This window comes from Oncorhynchus keta, chromosome 3, assembly GCF_023373465.1.
Source record: "Oncorhynchus keta strain PuntledgeMale-10-30-2019 chromosome 3, Oket_V2, whole genome shotgun sequence".
In the NCBI taxonomy this organism is placed as follows: domain Eukaryota; kingdom Metazoa; phylum Chordata; class Actinopteri; order Salmoniformes; family Salmonidae; genus Oncorhynchus; species Oncorhynchus keta.
Genome location: NC_068423.1, coordinates 1,132,087 through 1,146,734, shown reverse-complemented (window position 1 = coordinate 1,146,734; position 14,648 = coordinate 1,132,087). Strand labels below are relative to the sequence as shown.

Below are 14,648 nucleotides of genomic sequence, written 5' to 3'. Positions count from 1 at the left end.
AGAGTGTTAAATACACAACAGGTAATGAATGGGATTGAAAACAGGTGTGTGGGAAGATAAGACAAAACCAATGGAAAATGAAAAATGGATCAATGATGGCTAGAAGACCGGTGACGTTGAACGCCGAGCACCGCCCGAACAAGGAGAGGCAACGACTTCGGCAGAAGTCGTGACATTTAGCATAACACTGGAGTGATAGATGTGCAGATGATGATGTGCAAGTAGAGATACTGGGGTGCAAAAGAGCTAAAAGATAAATAACAATATGTGGATGAGCGAGTTTGGTGCGCTATTTACAGATTTGCTGTGTACAGGTACAGTGATGGGTAAGCTGCTCTGACAGCTGATGCTTGAAGTTAGAGAGGTTTTTTTTTTTTCAATGATTTTTGCAATTTGTTCCAGTCATTGGCAGCAGAGAATTGGAATGAAACGCGGCCAAAGGAAGTGTTGGCTTTGGGGATGACCAGTGAAATGTACCTGCTTGGAGCGGGTGTTGCTATGGTGACCAGTGAGCTGAGATATGGTGGGGGTTTACCTAGCAAAGACTTATTAGATGACCTTGAGCCAGTGGGTTTGGCAATGAAAATGTAGTGAGGGCCAGCCAACGAGAGCGTACAGGTCGCAGTGGTAGGTAGTATATTGGTGACAAAACGGATGGCACTGTGATAGACTAAATCCAGTTTGCTGAGTAGAGTGTTGGAGGCTATTTTGTAAATGACATCGCCAAAGTCAAGGATTAGTAGGACAGTCAGTTTTATGAAGGTATGTTCAGCAGCATGAGTGAAGGAGGCCTTGTTGCGAAATAGGCAGCCGATTATAGATTTAATTTTGGATTGGAGATGCTTAATGTGTGCATCTGGAATACGTGTTTACAGACACCAGGTATTTGTAGTTGTCCACATATTCTATTCACATATCCTAGATATTTGTAGTTGTCCACATATAAGTCAGAACTGTCGTTTGACCGTGACCCATTACGGACGCAGACAATGAGGCAGTGATCGCTGAGATCCTGGTTGAAGACAGCAGTGGTGTATTTAGAGGGCAAGTTGGTTAGGATAATATCTAAGAGGGTGCCCATGGTTACGGATTTAGGGTTGTACCTGGTAGGTTCCTTAATTTGTGTGAGATTGAGGGCACCTAGCTTAGATTGTAGGTCTGCCGGGGTGGGGTGTTAAGCATATCCCAGTTTAGGTCACCTAACAGTACGAACTCTGAAGCTAGATGGGGGGCGATCAATTCACATATATGATGTCCAGGGCACAGCTGGGGGCTGAAGGGGGTCTATATCAAGCGGCAACGGTGAGAGACTTTTTTTCTGTACAGGTGGATTATTCAAAGTAGAAGCTCAAATTGTTTGGGCACAGACTTGGATAGTATGACAGAACTCTGCCACCTTTGGTAGGACTATCTTGTCTGAAAATGTTGTAGATGGGGATGGAAATTTTCACATTTTTGGTGGACTTCCTAAGCCAGGATTCAGATACGGCTTGGACATCCAGATTGGCGGAGTGTACTAAAGCAGTGAATAAAACAAACTCAGGAAGGAGGCTTCTGATGTTAACATGCATGAAGCCAAGGCTTTTACAGTTACAGAAGTCAACAAATGAGAGCTCCTGGGGAATAGGAGTGGTGCTGGGGGCTGCAGGGCCTGGGTTAAGGTCTACATCACCAGAGGAACAGACTAGGTCTAGGATAAGGGTATAGTTAAAGGCTATAAGAACTGGTCTTCTAGTGCGTTCTGGATAGAGAGTAAAAGGAGCAGATTTCTGGGCGTGGAAGAATAGATTCAAGGCATAATGTACAGACAAGGGTATGGTGGGATGTGAGTACAGTGGAGGTAAACCTAGGCATTGAGTGACGATGAGAGAGGTTTTGTCTCTAGAGGCACCAGTTAAACCAGGTGAGGTCACCGCATTGGTGGGGGGTGGGACAAAAGGCATGTTGGACAGGGCTGGGAGCTCTACAGTGAAATAAGACACAAATAGCTAACCAGAAATGCCTCAAGAGCAACTGTGTTTTTTATTTGAAACTTTGTTTAATTAGAAAAGTCAGTTAAGAACAAATTCTTATTTGAACCCAAACCCTATCATAACCCAAAATATAAGGGTGCATTACGCCATTGTTTATAACAAGAACATAAAACATGTATAGCTTCAAAATATGTTCAAAAACTGTCAACTACATGTCCCATCTGAGTAGGTTTATGTATTAGGCTAGATCAAATGTAAGGTTAAGGAGTGGTTTCACGGAATGTGGCTGGAGATTTTCCTGGTGGCTGTGGCTGGAGATCTTTGTACATGAAAACATCTACATAATGTCTAAGGACAGTAATGGGGTAAACCTACTTCTCCATCAAAAGCCTTATTAGTGCATAAGTCAAATTAGCTTTTGAATTTCCTGTCTTTTTTGGCTTCAGACATATTTCACTTAAATAATATTAAGAAAAAAACTTTTAAGAGTCAGTGGGCATGAATCATTAATAAATAAATTGTTTTTCTCTGTCCTACAGCTGTCTCACTTGCTCTGGCTTTGAATGGAGTCTTCACAAACACTATCAAGTTGATAGTTGGCAGGTAAATAAATAATGCAATACACTAACTAGACTCAAACACTATACATGTTGGGAAAAGGTTTGATTATATGTCAAGCAGAGTACTGTACCTTATCTTGATTGATTGCATAACATTCAGTTATGCTGGGTGTCATTTTCAAAATGTAACTAAATGCCTTTTTCGTGTATTTGTCACGACTTCTGAGGAGGTCGGTTCCTCTCCTTGTTCATGGCGGTGTCACCGGTCTTCTAGCCATCGCCGATCCATTTTTCATGTTCCATTTGTTTTGTCTTGTTTTCGGACACACCTGGTTTCAATTAACTAATTACATGTTGTATATTTTCCCTCTGTTTCCCCCCTCCTTGTCTGGAATTGTTTATTTGTAAGTACTCGTGCTATGTGTTACTGGTGCGCTACGTGTTTTGTACCCATGTGTTTGTTGTTTTGTATGCTAAACGGCTCCGGCTACTCACCAAGTTCTGCTCTGCGTTTGACTTCCCTGCCACCAGTTTACGCACCCCTTACAGTATTGAAAGTTTACTTCAGGTGGCATAAGCAATAACAAACCTCTTTCTCTTCAGGATCTGACCCTTATTTTCAATTTATGCCTAAAATTACAAAACCGAATCTAATTGCCTAAAGCTCAGGACCTGAAGCAAGGATATGCATATTCTTGATACAATTTGAAAGGAAACACTTTGAAGTTTGTGGAAATGTGAAATTAATGTAGGAGAATATCACACATTAAATCTGGGTAAAAGATAAAGATGCATATTTTTTATCTTTGAGATGCAAGGGAAAGTCACAATGTACTAATCAAGGTTAGGTGCAGTGTATGTGCAACGTTTTAGACTGATTCAATGAACCATTGCAATTCTGTTCAAAATGTTGTATCAATACTGCCAAAATGTGCCTAATTGGTTTATTAATATTCTTTCACAGTAAAAGCTACTGTAAATTGGACAATGCAGTTAGATTAACAAGAATTTAAGCTTTCTTCCCATATCAGATACTGTATGTCTATGTCCTGGGAAATTCTTGTTATTTACAACGTCATGTTAATCACATTAGCCTACATTAGCGCAACCGTCCCGTGGAGTGGGGTGGTTGGGGTGGGGGCACCGATCCCGAAGAGGTTAATTAAGAGAGCGATTGATTTAAGTGTATTTTTTCCATTCTCTACAGGCCCAGGCCAGACTACTATCAGCGCTGTTTCCCAGATGGACAGGTGAATATTAAGATGCTGTGCACCGGAGAACCAGACCTAGTGTCAGAGGGACGCAAGAGTTTCCCCAGCAGCCACTCCTCCTGTGAGTACCAGTCAGTCACCAGCCACAACACTGAAACCTCTAAAATTAAGGTCCCCATATTTGGGGACCCTATTAGATTTTTAAACTCAATTCAATCTGGTATGAGAACAGTAGCCCCATCCTGCAAAATCAGAATGTCTGCCGAAAGCTGAGTATCTTGGTTATTGATCTGTACCTTAAATTCTTTGGTGTGACTTATGAGCATATATGGGGCATAAAAATGTATAACTAGATTCCGATTAGCATTGCACAGCATAAATTAAATAAACCCAGAATAGGTTGATTTCACACCAAAAGCCGGGACTCCACAGATCATGAGGATGTCTTATTTTCCTGCCTGTAACCTACCATTATTGATCACCAGCCCCAAAATTTCAAATGTTTATTTTACACGTTTTCACCAAACATCTTACAAGGTAAGCTTAGATTTAGTCTATGTTTGAGCTATAGCTACATGGGGGTAGATAATTAATCCTTAGCTTGGTAGGAAAAAATTGCAATGTTCCTATTGCAATGTTATCTGATTATGTATAACTTGATGAAAGCGTCCCGTGTTCACACCTGACAGCACTTACTAAAACATCTGCCAATTTCTAGTTGTTAGGTCTATCAATACCATTTTTTCTGATATTGTTCACATGTTGTGGAAGCCATCTGATGTGTTTCCAGCTCTAGGCATCAATAATTCACAATAATTCACTTACAGCTTGTCAATTGAAAGATTACTTGTGTGTTCTGAACTATGTACCTCCTATCTTCTGATAATTTCGTCCTAATTTCCCAGATGTCTTCTTTCCAAATATACCACAATTCGGAATGTCAGATTCATGTAACTACACATGAATAGCAATTACTTTTAGGTATTTCTTTTTAGCTGGAAATCAACATTTTTACATTACATTTAAGTTAATCAGTATGTTTTAGGGATCCGATTGAGCCAGTCGAGGCACATAATCACTAATCTTGATTAGGGCTGTGGTGGTCATTTAATTTTGTAAGACGATTATTGTCATGCAAAATACTAAGGGTCTCGCGGTAATTTAATACACGTTTATCTTCTCCAGTTGTCAACGCATATACATACCGCTGATACAGGTCTTTGCAACGTATACATTTAAAAAAGTCTAAATGGATCAATTTAATACACCATCACAATAAATCCGCTATGTATTTTAGGCAGGTCTAAAGAAACACAATATGAAGAAATGTATTTTAAAAGAACAGAATATGAGGTGGCCTACATTCTGTTTTCTGGCTATGTGCCATGCCATAGGCTGTAGGCTTGTTCATTTAGATATGGCTATTTTTTATTTATTCTTTATTTTAAAAAATGTAACCTTCTATTTAACTAGGCAAATCAATTAAGAACCAATTCTTATTTATTTATTTATTTTTATTTTAACTTTATTTTACTAGGCAAGTCAGTTAAGAACAAATTCTTATTTTCAATGATGGCCTAGGAACAGTGGGTTAACTGCCTGTTCAGGGTCAGAACGACAGATTTTTACCTTGTCAGCTCGGGGATTCAAACTTGCAACCTTTCGGTTACTAGTCCAACGCTCTAACCACTAGGCTACTCTGCCGCCCCATTTACACGGTACTATCTCCATTTTTGAGGTATGATGTTTTTACACAGCTGCAACTTCATTTGGTCACTATAAGACTATGCTGTCTTTGCTTTTGATGAATTCTCACCACTGAAAAACGATGCAGAATTTTGCTGGATATATTTCCTTATATTCACTGTCTGGCCATGTTGTGGATAAGACAATCACTGTGATATTTTTTCACATGATACTTCACTACAACCATCAGAGGTTGCATGTTCAAACTCTGACATCAGTATTATCAGTATTATAACAACAAAACATGTATCTAAGAAGTTTTCAAAAGGAATCCCTGAGATAGTATTCAGTCATCACTTAAAGGCCATGCACATTATACACTTCATCTCTTTACCATAAAACTGGCCAAAATGGTATTGGTTGTAGTAAAAGGCTATTTTAGTGACAAGCCAGTTTTAGTCACAGGCCATGCTGCAGCAGGAGACTGTAGTTGATGTTGTTTATGTGGACTCTTCCCTAAGTGATTTAAAAAAATATATATAATACATTTCCTGTTAAAAAATAATAACATACAATTCTAAGCTTTGAGTAAATGTCTACTTGTTCATTGTTTGTATTTTGATATAGTATAATGCAACTGAATTGAACACTATCAGGGCTGTGGCTGGGTAATATTAATACGAATTTGCATCAGGCCACTTCTCGTAGGATTCTTACACGACACCGGCAGTGTACTGATTGTTCTGGGGTGACAGGTAACCTAGTGGTTAGAGTGTTTGGCCAGTAACCAAAAGGTTGCTGGATTGAATCCCGAGCTGACAAGGTAAAATTATGTTCTGTCCCTGAATAAGGCAGTTTAACCCACTGTTCCCTGGTAGGCTGGCATTGTAAATAATCATTTGTTCTTAACTGATTAGCCTAGTTACATAATTATTTTGTAAAAATCTGGGCAGTCATTAAATATATTGAGCTGAGCCCGGCAACCGGTCTCTGGCTGATTTAAATCAGGTCCGGCAAACCGGAATAGGGCCGCGAATGGGCCGAGTCCACTTTGCTAGCTGGGCCCCTATGGGCTCTGGTCAAAAGAAGTGCACTAGAGGAAATAGGGTTCCATAGTTGGCATTGATCCTGACTAGAAGCATTCACAGGATTATTAGATAATTGGAGAGGAAAAAAACCTTCCATTTCATTAGGCTTTCATTAGACATACCCAACTGGACATACCCAACTCGCTAATGACCATCAAGTTCCCAATGGCCTGCTCCTCAGGGCTCTATTGTTCATCTAACCACTCTGACATCAATACAAATTCAATCGAAAATCACATCAAAGACATCATCAAAACAGTATCTTGCTTTTAAAATTTACGTCACTGTGATTGATCAATTTGAAGAAAGACAACAGGTTGAAACTGAGTGGATGCCATGGTCATTGTGGATGCATATGGATAAGCCTAATACAACGAAATTGATAGCACTTTCTAAGGTGATGATTGATTCAAAACACCCATACACATAATGGAGATTAAAACTTAATTAAAAGGATTGTGCCGTTATACAATACATAGCTTCCCGCTTTATTACCCATGGCAGAATAAAAATAAAAATAAAAGGATTTAAGATGTCTTTGGTACATAATTGGTCTATTCTATACTCCAAAATTAAACACATTCTAGTAATCACTTTTGAGTGTGGACTGCAATTATCATGAGTATTGGATGGATTGGTTACCTTATCCTACGTTCCAAACTTTATATCCAACTTCTTTGAAGTTGAGACAGACAGGGCGGACATTTTCAACACTGAGACCGTGGCCCCAGTGTCCAGCAAAAATTGAATTGTATGTTTATTTACTAAAATATCAATAAGGGGGTTTTGGGTAGACAAAGGTGGTCAATTTTAGCATATTACAGGTTCCTTCTGTTCTTCATTGTTTTCTTCATTAGTTTCTTGTTCTGTTTCTGCCTCATTCTATGGTTGGTAGCACACTCGTCCACATCCTCGTCCAAATGTGTTGTTCGCCTGCACACCCACAGGCGGGGACGGCCACTCTCCTTGGACTTTTCCTGATCCAGGACAGTGCCTTGATTGTTGTTACCTCCTATGCATACATATGTGTCTTCTGTGGTAACTCTATAGTCTCCATAGTCACCATAGTCTCCACTGAGCATCAAGTCCCAATAGCATCCCTAGTCCCTATAGTTATAGCATCTATAGTCCCTCAGCATCTACCATCCCTCTGAATCCATAGTATAATAGTTTATATAGTTATAAATGCTATGGTCTCCATACATGCTGCTTCTTCTAAATAAATGTCAAAAATAGCACCTCATGCTATTACCAGACCACGTAGACACGTCTCATATAAATGCCTACAGACAACTGTCAGTGGGGTCTCTCCTTCCCTCACTCTAGCCTTCTCCTAAGACTAGTTTTAGCCTTCTTCTAGATCTTTTTGTTCAATTGTATTTGTTTTACAATTTTTAATTTATTATTATACAAATTCATTTAAATGATGGACTGTCATTTCTCTTTGTTTATTTGAGCTGTTCTTGCCATAATATGGACTTGATCTTTCACCAAATTAGGGCTATCTTCTGTACACTTCCCCTACCTTATCACAACACAACTGATTGGCTCAAAGGCATGAAGAAGGGAAGAAATTCCACAATTGAACTTAAGAAAGCACACCTGTTAATTGAAATTCATTCCAGGTGACTACCTCATGAAGCTATTTGAGAGAATGCCAAGAGTGTGCAAAGTTGTCATCAAGGCAAAGGGTGGCAATTTGAAGAATATCAAATATAAAAACACTTTTTTCATTGCTACATGCTTCTATATGTGTTATTTCATGCCTTTTGATGCCTTCACTTTTATTATACAATGTAGAAAACAGTAAGAATATAGAAATATCCTTAAATGAGTAGGTGATCTAAATCTTTTGACCGGTAGTTTTACTGTCTCAATTTTGCTGGACCGCTGGAAGAGTAGCATCTGCCTTTTACAATGTTTCAACCTGGTGTTTTACATCTTTCTTCAAATTGATCATCACAGTGAGGTGAGTTTCAAAAGTACAATAGGCCCACTGTGGTGATGATAAGTGTTTGTTAGAGGAAATCGTAGTTAAGATGATTCATTATGTACACATTATTGATTAGAACCATTGATATTCTAATACTATTATGTTATGATATGAAAAGTAAAAGTTATTGGTTAAGCTGTTACTGAAAATGTAAGCAGAACTAATTTGATTGTCTGTGCCTCTTGGGAAGGTCAAGGGGGAGAAAAAGCTTTTCAGACAAGATAAGAATGTTTGGGTTTTGTTCCATTGGTGAGAGAAAAGTATATCTTTTAGACAGGTTGTAATGTCTGGTTTATGAGGGAGTAGAAAGCATCTCCGGACCTAAACAAAAAACAACGGGGCTATCGTGGGAAACTGATGATGTCATTTTGAGTTTATAACCTGTGGAAATCTGTGTATGTAGTTAGTACTCTCTGGAATTAAACGCTCTTTAACCTGGCTTTTAAGACTGGTCTCGATCTACTTCATGCATAATTAATGAACTTACAACTCATTAAATGAATTAGAAATGAGTGCTAATTGGTTTTGGCAATTAAAACATTAAAGGAATTTAGAATTCCTCTATCAGTGTTTGTGATTTTTGATTGCATTTGCATTGTTGTCAGAGTGGTTAGGACCTGATGGTAGTTAGCAAGTTGTGTACTACCAAAGCATGTCCAGAGTGCATAAAAGGAGATGACTGTGACTCAACGATCACGTGGGTCATGACTAATGATTGCGGTAATATGGTCACCGCAGAAGCCCCATTTGTAACATATTTATGTAGTGTTTATGAAGGTTTTATGGAGCACTTATACATTGCACATCATATAAAGCGGGGCCTCCAATGTTATGATATAATTAAAAGTGGAATACGTTTTTGTCTCTCCCTCTTTCCCCCATCCCTCAGTTGCGTTCTCTGGCTTGGGCTTCACCTCCTTCTATCTGGCTGGGAAGCTGCAGTGCTTCACAGACGGGGGCCGCGGGTGCAGCTGGCGTCTGTGTGCCATGTTGCTGCCTCTCTACAGCGCTTTGATGATCGCCCTGTCCCGCACCTGCGACTACAAACACCACTGGCAAGGTCGGTTATGGCCACATCCAAATAAATCAGCAGATATGCCATTTAGGTGTAGGAGTTTTTTCTGATCACATGACTTAATGGCTGTTCAATTCAGCTACCTTTATTATCATACATGCAGAAATTAATTTGGTCTTCACCAGGGTTGCAACATTCTGGTAATTTTCCCCAAATTCCCTGGTTTTCCAGAAATCCTGGTTGGAGGATCCGTGGACCTCCTGCATATTCTTTGTTAATTATAGGAATCTTTGAACTAGGATTTCTGGAAAACCGGGGAATTGCAAACCTATCATCACGATGTACATAGAAGACATTAAAAAAACAATCCCCATGAATGTAGGCCTATATAAAATGTGTATTGTGTGACATCAAAGTGGTATTTATTATAATCCTCAATGTTTCATCTTTTCAGAACACATCGACTTTAGGGATTTTCCTCACTCAGACAACAATAAATGTGCAAAAGTAGGCAATTAGCGGAAGGGATGGGGGCAACTTCTTGTAGCCCTGCTCAAGTTTAAAATGTCTGTCAGTCAGTCACTTCTATGAAGTGGAGAACCAGATCTCTGATGTCATGTATAGCATGTTACTGTCCAGCCACTGCATTTCAATTTTGGCACCTATTCAATGACAACATGCTACTTCAACCCTTATATGGGATAACAGCAGCTGCGATTGGAAAGGTTTATGGTCTTTATGATGGAGTTCAGACTTCTTTTGAAATGTTTAACCCGTATGTAGTCTTAACATTCTGTGGCATGGAAAATCGTGTCATGGAAAATCGCCATTCCACTCTCTGCATCCCAGAGACTACAGGTATCCCGGACCTTATTGTAACGGCTCTCTTCTATCTCCTCCTCTGATGAAGAGGTAGAACAAGGATCGGACCAAAATGCAGCGTGATGGTGATTCATGATATTTTAGTGAAGGAAAAACTAAACATACAGAAACTACAAAATTAACTAAATTAAATAACAAAAACCAAAACAGCCCTATCTGGTGCAAACACAAAGACAGGAACAATCACCCACGAAACACTCACAGAATATGGCTGCCTAAATATGGTTCCCAATCAGAGACAACGATAATCACCTGACTCTGATTGAGAACCGCCTCAGGCAGCCATAGACTACGTAGACACCCCACAAAACCCCTAAGACAAAAACACACCACAATAACCCATGTCACACCCTGGCCTGACCAAATAAATAAAGAAAACACAAAATACTAAGACCAAGGCGTGACACGAACAGCATATACAGTACAGTATATACATATGATATGAGTAATGTAGGGTGTGTAAACATTATATAAAGTGGCATTGTTTAAAGTGACTAGTGATACATTTATTACATCCAATTTTTAATTATTAAAGTGGCTACAGATTTGAATCAGTATGTTGGCAGCAGCCACTCAATGTTAGTGATGGTTGTTTAAACAGTCTGATGGCTGTTTTTCAGTCTCTCTGTCCCAGCTTTGATGCACCTGTACTGACCTCGCATTCTGGATGATAGCGGGTTGAACAAGCAGTGGCTCGGGTGGTTTTGCCCTTGATGATATTTTTGGCCTTCCTGTGACATTGGGTGGTGAAGGTGGGCAGGTAGTTTGTGCCCTGTGATGCGTTGTGCAGACCTCACTACCCTCTGGAGATCCTTAAGGTTGTGGGCCGGAGCAGTTGCCGTACCAGGTGGTAATACAGCCCAACAGGATGCTCTCGATTGTGCACCTGTAAAAGTTTGTGAGTGTTTATTGTTGTGCCTTCTTCACCATGCTGTCTGTGTGGGTGGACCATTTCAGTTTGTCTGTGATGTGTACGCCTAGGAACTTAAACTTTCCACCTTCTCAACTACTGTCCCGTTTCCTGAAGTCCACGATCATCTCATTTGTTTTGTTGATGTTGAGTGTGAGGTTATTTTCCTGACACCACACTCCGAGGGCCCTCACCTCCTCCCTGTAGGTCGTCCCGTCGTTGTTTGTAATCAAGCCTACCACTGTAGTGTCATCTGCAAACTTGATGATTGAGTTGGAGGCGTGCATGGCCACGCAGTCATGGGTGAACAGGGAGTACAGGAAAGGGCTGAGAACACACCCTAGTGGGGCCCCAGTGTTGAGGATCAGTGGGGTGGAGATGTTGTTTCCTACCCTCACCACCGGGGGCATTCCGTCAGAAAGTCCAGGACCCAGTTGCACAGGGCGGGGTTGAGATCCAGGGTCTCGAGCTTAATGACGAGTTTGGAGGGTTCTATGGTGTTAAATGCTGAGCTGTGGTCGATGACCAGCGTTCTTACATAGGTATTCCTCTTGTCCAGATGGGTTAGGGCAGTGTGATTGCGTAGTCTGTGGACCTATTGGGGTGGTAAGCTAATTCATTTTCTCCAGCCGGACAGATAAATGTTTCCAAAATCTTTGAGTCTAGTTCAGCCGGTCCAACTACTGCACAAGCTAGTCATTCTCTCTACAACACTTTTGGCTTTTTTTTCCATATCATTCATCATGAGAAGGCAATGATTTTGCATGTTATAGGGTTGTGGTCACTGTGAGGTGACATGTTCTCAGCTATGGTGACAAAGTGACAGAGATGGTTTGTCCAAACCAGGGACATGTTGAGACTCAGCCAGCACCAGTAATGAAGTCAACACAATGTCAGACCAACATCAGCCCAATATTAGCCCAACGTTCACAAGACCTGAAACAAATTGTTACCCTGCACCAAACCAACATGCTATTCTCACAGAGAAAACTCAAACCCTTCCACTTGTTTTTCCTATTGTCTACCAGCAAGACTCTAGGAATACATCCCTGAAGTCTGTTTTTGAGCATTTGCAAATGCCTCACGTGTTTCACCTCCATGACCATGCCACCACCGTTTTCCCTAGCTACTGATAAACTAAATTATCTGACATTTCTAATATAGCCAGCCTCAGCAGTGACGTCAGCCCAACATTCACGAAAGCTGTACGGCCTAGTGCAGTCAAAAACATGATTTTCCTGTGTTTTATATATATTTCCATACTTTGAGGTTGGAATTATACTGTGAAATTGTGAAAATTATGATAATGCCTTTTTAGTGTAAGAGCTGTTTGAAAAGACTGCCTGTTTTGGTGGGATGGAGTTTTGATTTTCCTGCTTGAGAAAAATTCCCTTTGCTAAGAAGCTGTTTTTGTTTATATTTGACCATTTTATTTAAAAAACAATCAACGTAAGGTACTTACTGAGAAATGATTTAATATTGAGAAAGAAACGGCTGCATTGGACCTTGAAACAAACTGCTCCCAGCACCTATCTAGACCAAACTCAAAGGCTGACCTTTCCTCTTGTTTTCATATCTGTCTACCTGCAATACCTCTCTGAAGTCTGTTGTTGGGCTGTAACTAATTCAACATGAGTGTCCCACCATTTTTCTTAGCTATTTATAATCTAAATTAGCTGACATTTCCAATATCACCAATAATGAAGTAACATATCAATAATTAATGCACTGTATAAATAACTAAGTACTCAAGTTAATTTCCTATTGTAGATTTCTGAGATATACTGTAGGTAAGTTAGACCCAAGGTAAGAGTGTCGAACTAATAATACCAATGTCTGCCAAGTGGCCTATATTATATGTACAGTATTAATATATTATTACTATTATTCCCTAGATGCCTTTGTTGGAGGGGTGATCGGCCTGATTTTTGCCTACATCTGCTACCGACAGCACTACCCTCCGTTCCTGCACATGCACTGCCACCTGCCTTATGCCAGTCTGGACAAAGCCCCCCACCTCGATTCTGCCCAGGGCGATCCTCGGGTCCTGCCCACTGAGAACGCCACCAGCCTGCCTCTGAAGGGAATGACGGAGGGGCCTGTATGACTCTTGCCCACCCCTACCTCCAGACACAGTCTCTAACCCCACCCTCACCCCAGGACCACCCAACCCGCTCCCCCTCTCACTAACTGTAGATGACTAGCTTGCACATACATATACCAGTGGACAGTGCTGTACCCCTCCCTCCCCCTCTCAGTCTTTCTCCCTGTCTCTCACCTCCCTACATCCTCACCCTTTGTTTGTTTTGCCTGCCGGAATCAGCACCCTTTCAGTGGTCTTTATTTAGAGAGGCTGTGTATGTATGGCATCTGGGAATATAGGACAACACTGCTGGAGCAAAAAGGCAAAGCCCTAACCCAACATTAAACTGCTAGGATGTTCATTACAAGTTGTTGCTCAACATTTTATTTACTGCTCACTTTAGTAGAATGGAGTTAGCTGGTATAGCGGTTGGTATCAATTTGATGTAGAGTTGGATGGAAAGCAGAGCGCCTGGTGGTAAAATCCCATTAAATGTCACAGCTCCCCAATTTGATTTATTAGATATCTAATCGCTTTGTCAGTGATGGAATTCACACTACAAAATCTGATAGCTCAAACATTTCTAATGTTGAGAGAACACATCAACTATAATGGCCAGATGTATGGTCACTAATGTTGTCCAAACTGTATTCTATTATTATTCAATTAGCCTTGGTCTTACACCCACGGACGTTTTTTTTGCATTGTTCACATCTCTCCTACTGCTGGTTTTCCATGGAAACATAATGATAAATATAACACCAATAGGTCATTATCAATAAAACGTCACAATACCGATCGATTTGGCTGCTGGTGGGGGGGACTCCCAGTTCTGCTAAAACCATTGACAACTATGTACCGTTTTCAAAGAATTGTTAAATAAATGTTATTGCTATTTTTTTTTTATATCACACTCAGCTCTATCATCAGAGTTTTACAGCAATCGGTAAACATCATTTCAACAACATCAAGGGCTCCCAAGTGGCACAGCGGTCTAAGGCACTGTTTGATTCCAGGCTGTATCACAACTGGCCGTGATTGGGAGTCCCATAGGACTGCGCACAATTGGCCCAGAGTCGTCCGGGTTAGGGTTTAGCCGGGGTAGGTTGTCATTGTAAATAAGAATTTGTTCTTAACTGAATTGCCTAGTTAACCTTTATTTAAGTTAAATAAAATAAAATGTATGTATTTTCAGACACGTGAGGGTAGCCAGATCCATTTGGCATTTAGCTAAATAGCTAAAGCAA

General features: G+C 40.4%; 1 protein-coding gene across 1 annotated transcript in view; it reads left to right on the top strand.

Moving 5' to 3' along the window:
• The window catches only part of LOC118368908 (phospholipid phosphatase 4-like), a 106,789-nt gene extending 92,648 nt beyond the window's left edge, over positions 1–14,141 (top strand). Inside the window, exons 4-7 of the mRNA XM_035753388.2 lie at positions 2,513–2,576; positions 3,741–3,865; positions 9,401–9,571; positions 13,214–14,141. Coding sequence (XP_035609281.1) covers positions 2,513–2,576; positions 3,741–3,865; positions 9,401–9,571; positions 13,214–13,425 — 572 coding nt within the window. The 3' untranslated portion in view covers positions 13,426–14,141. The remainder of the gene's footprint in view (positions 1–2,512; positions 2,577–3,740; positions 3,866–9,400; positions 9,572–13,213) is intronic.
• Positions 14,142–14,648: the final 507 nt, after the last annotated feature.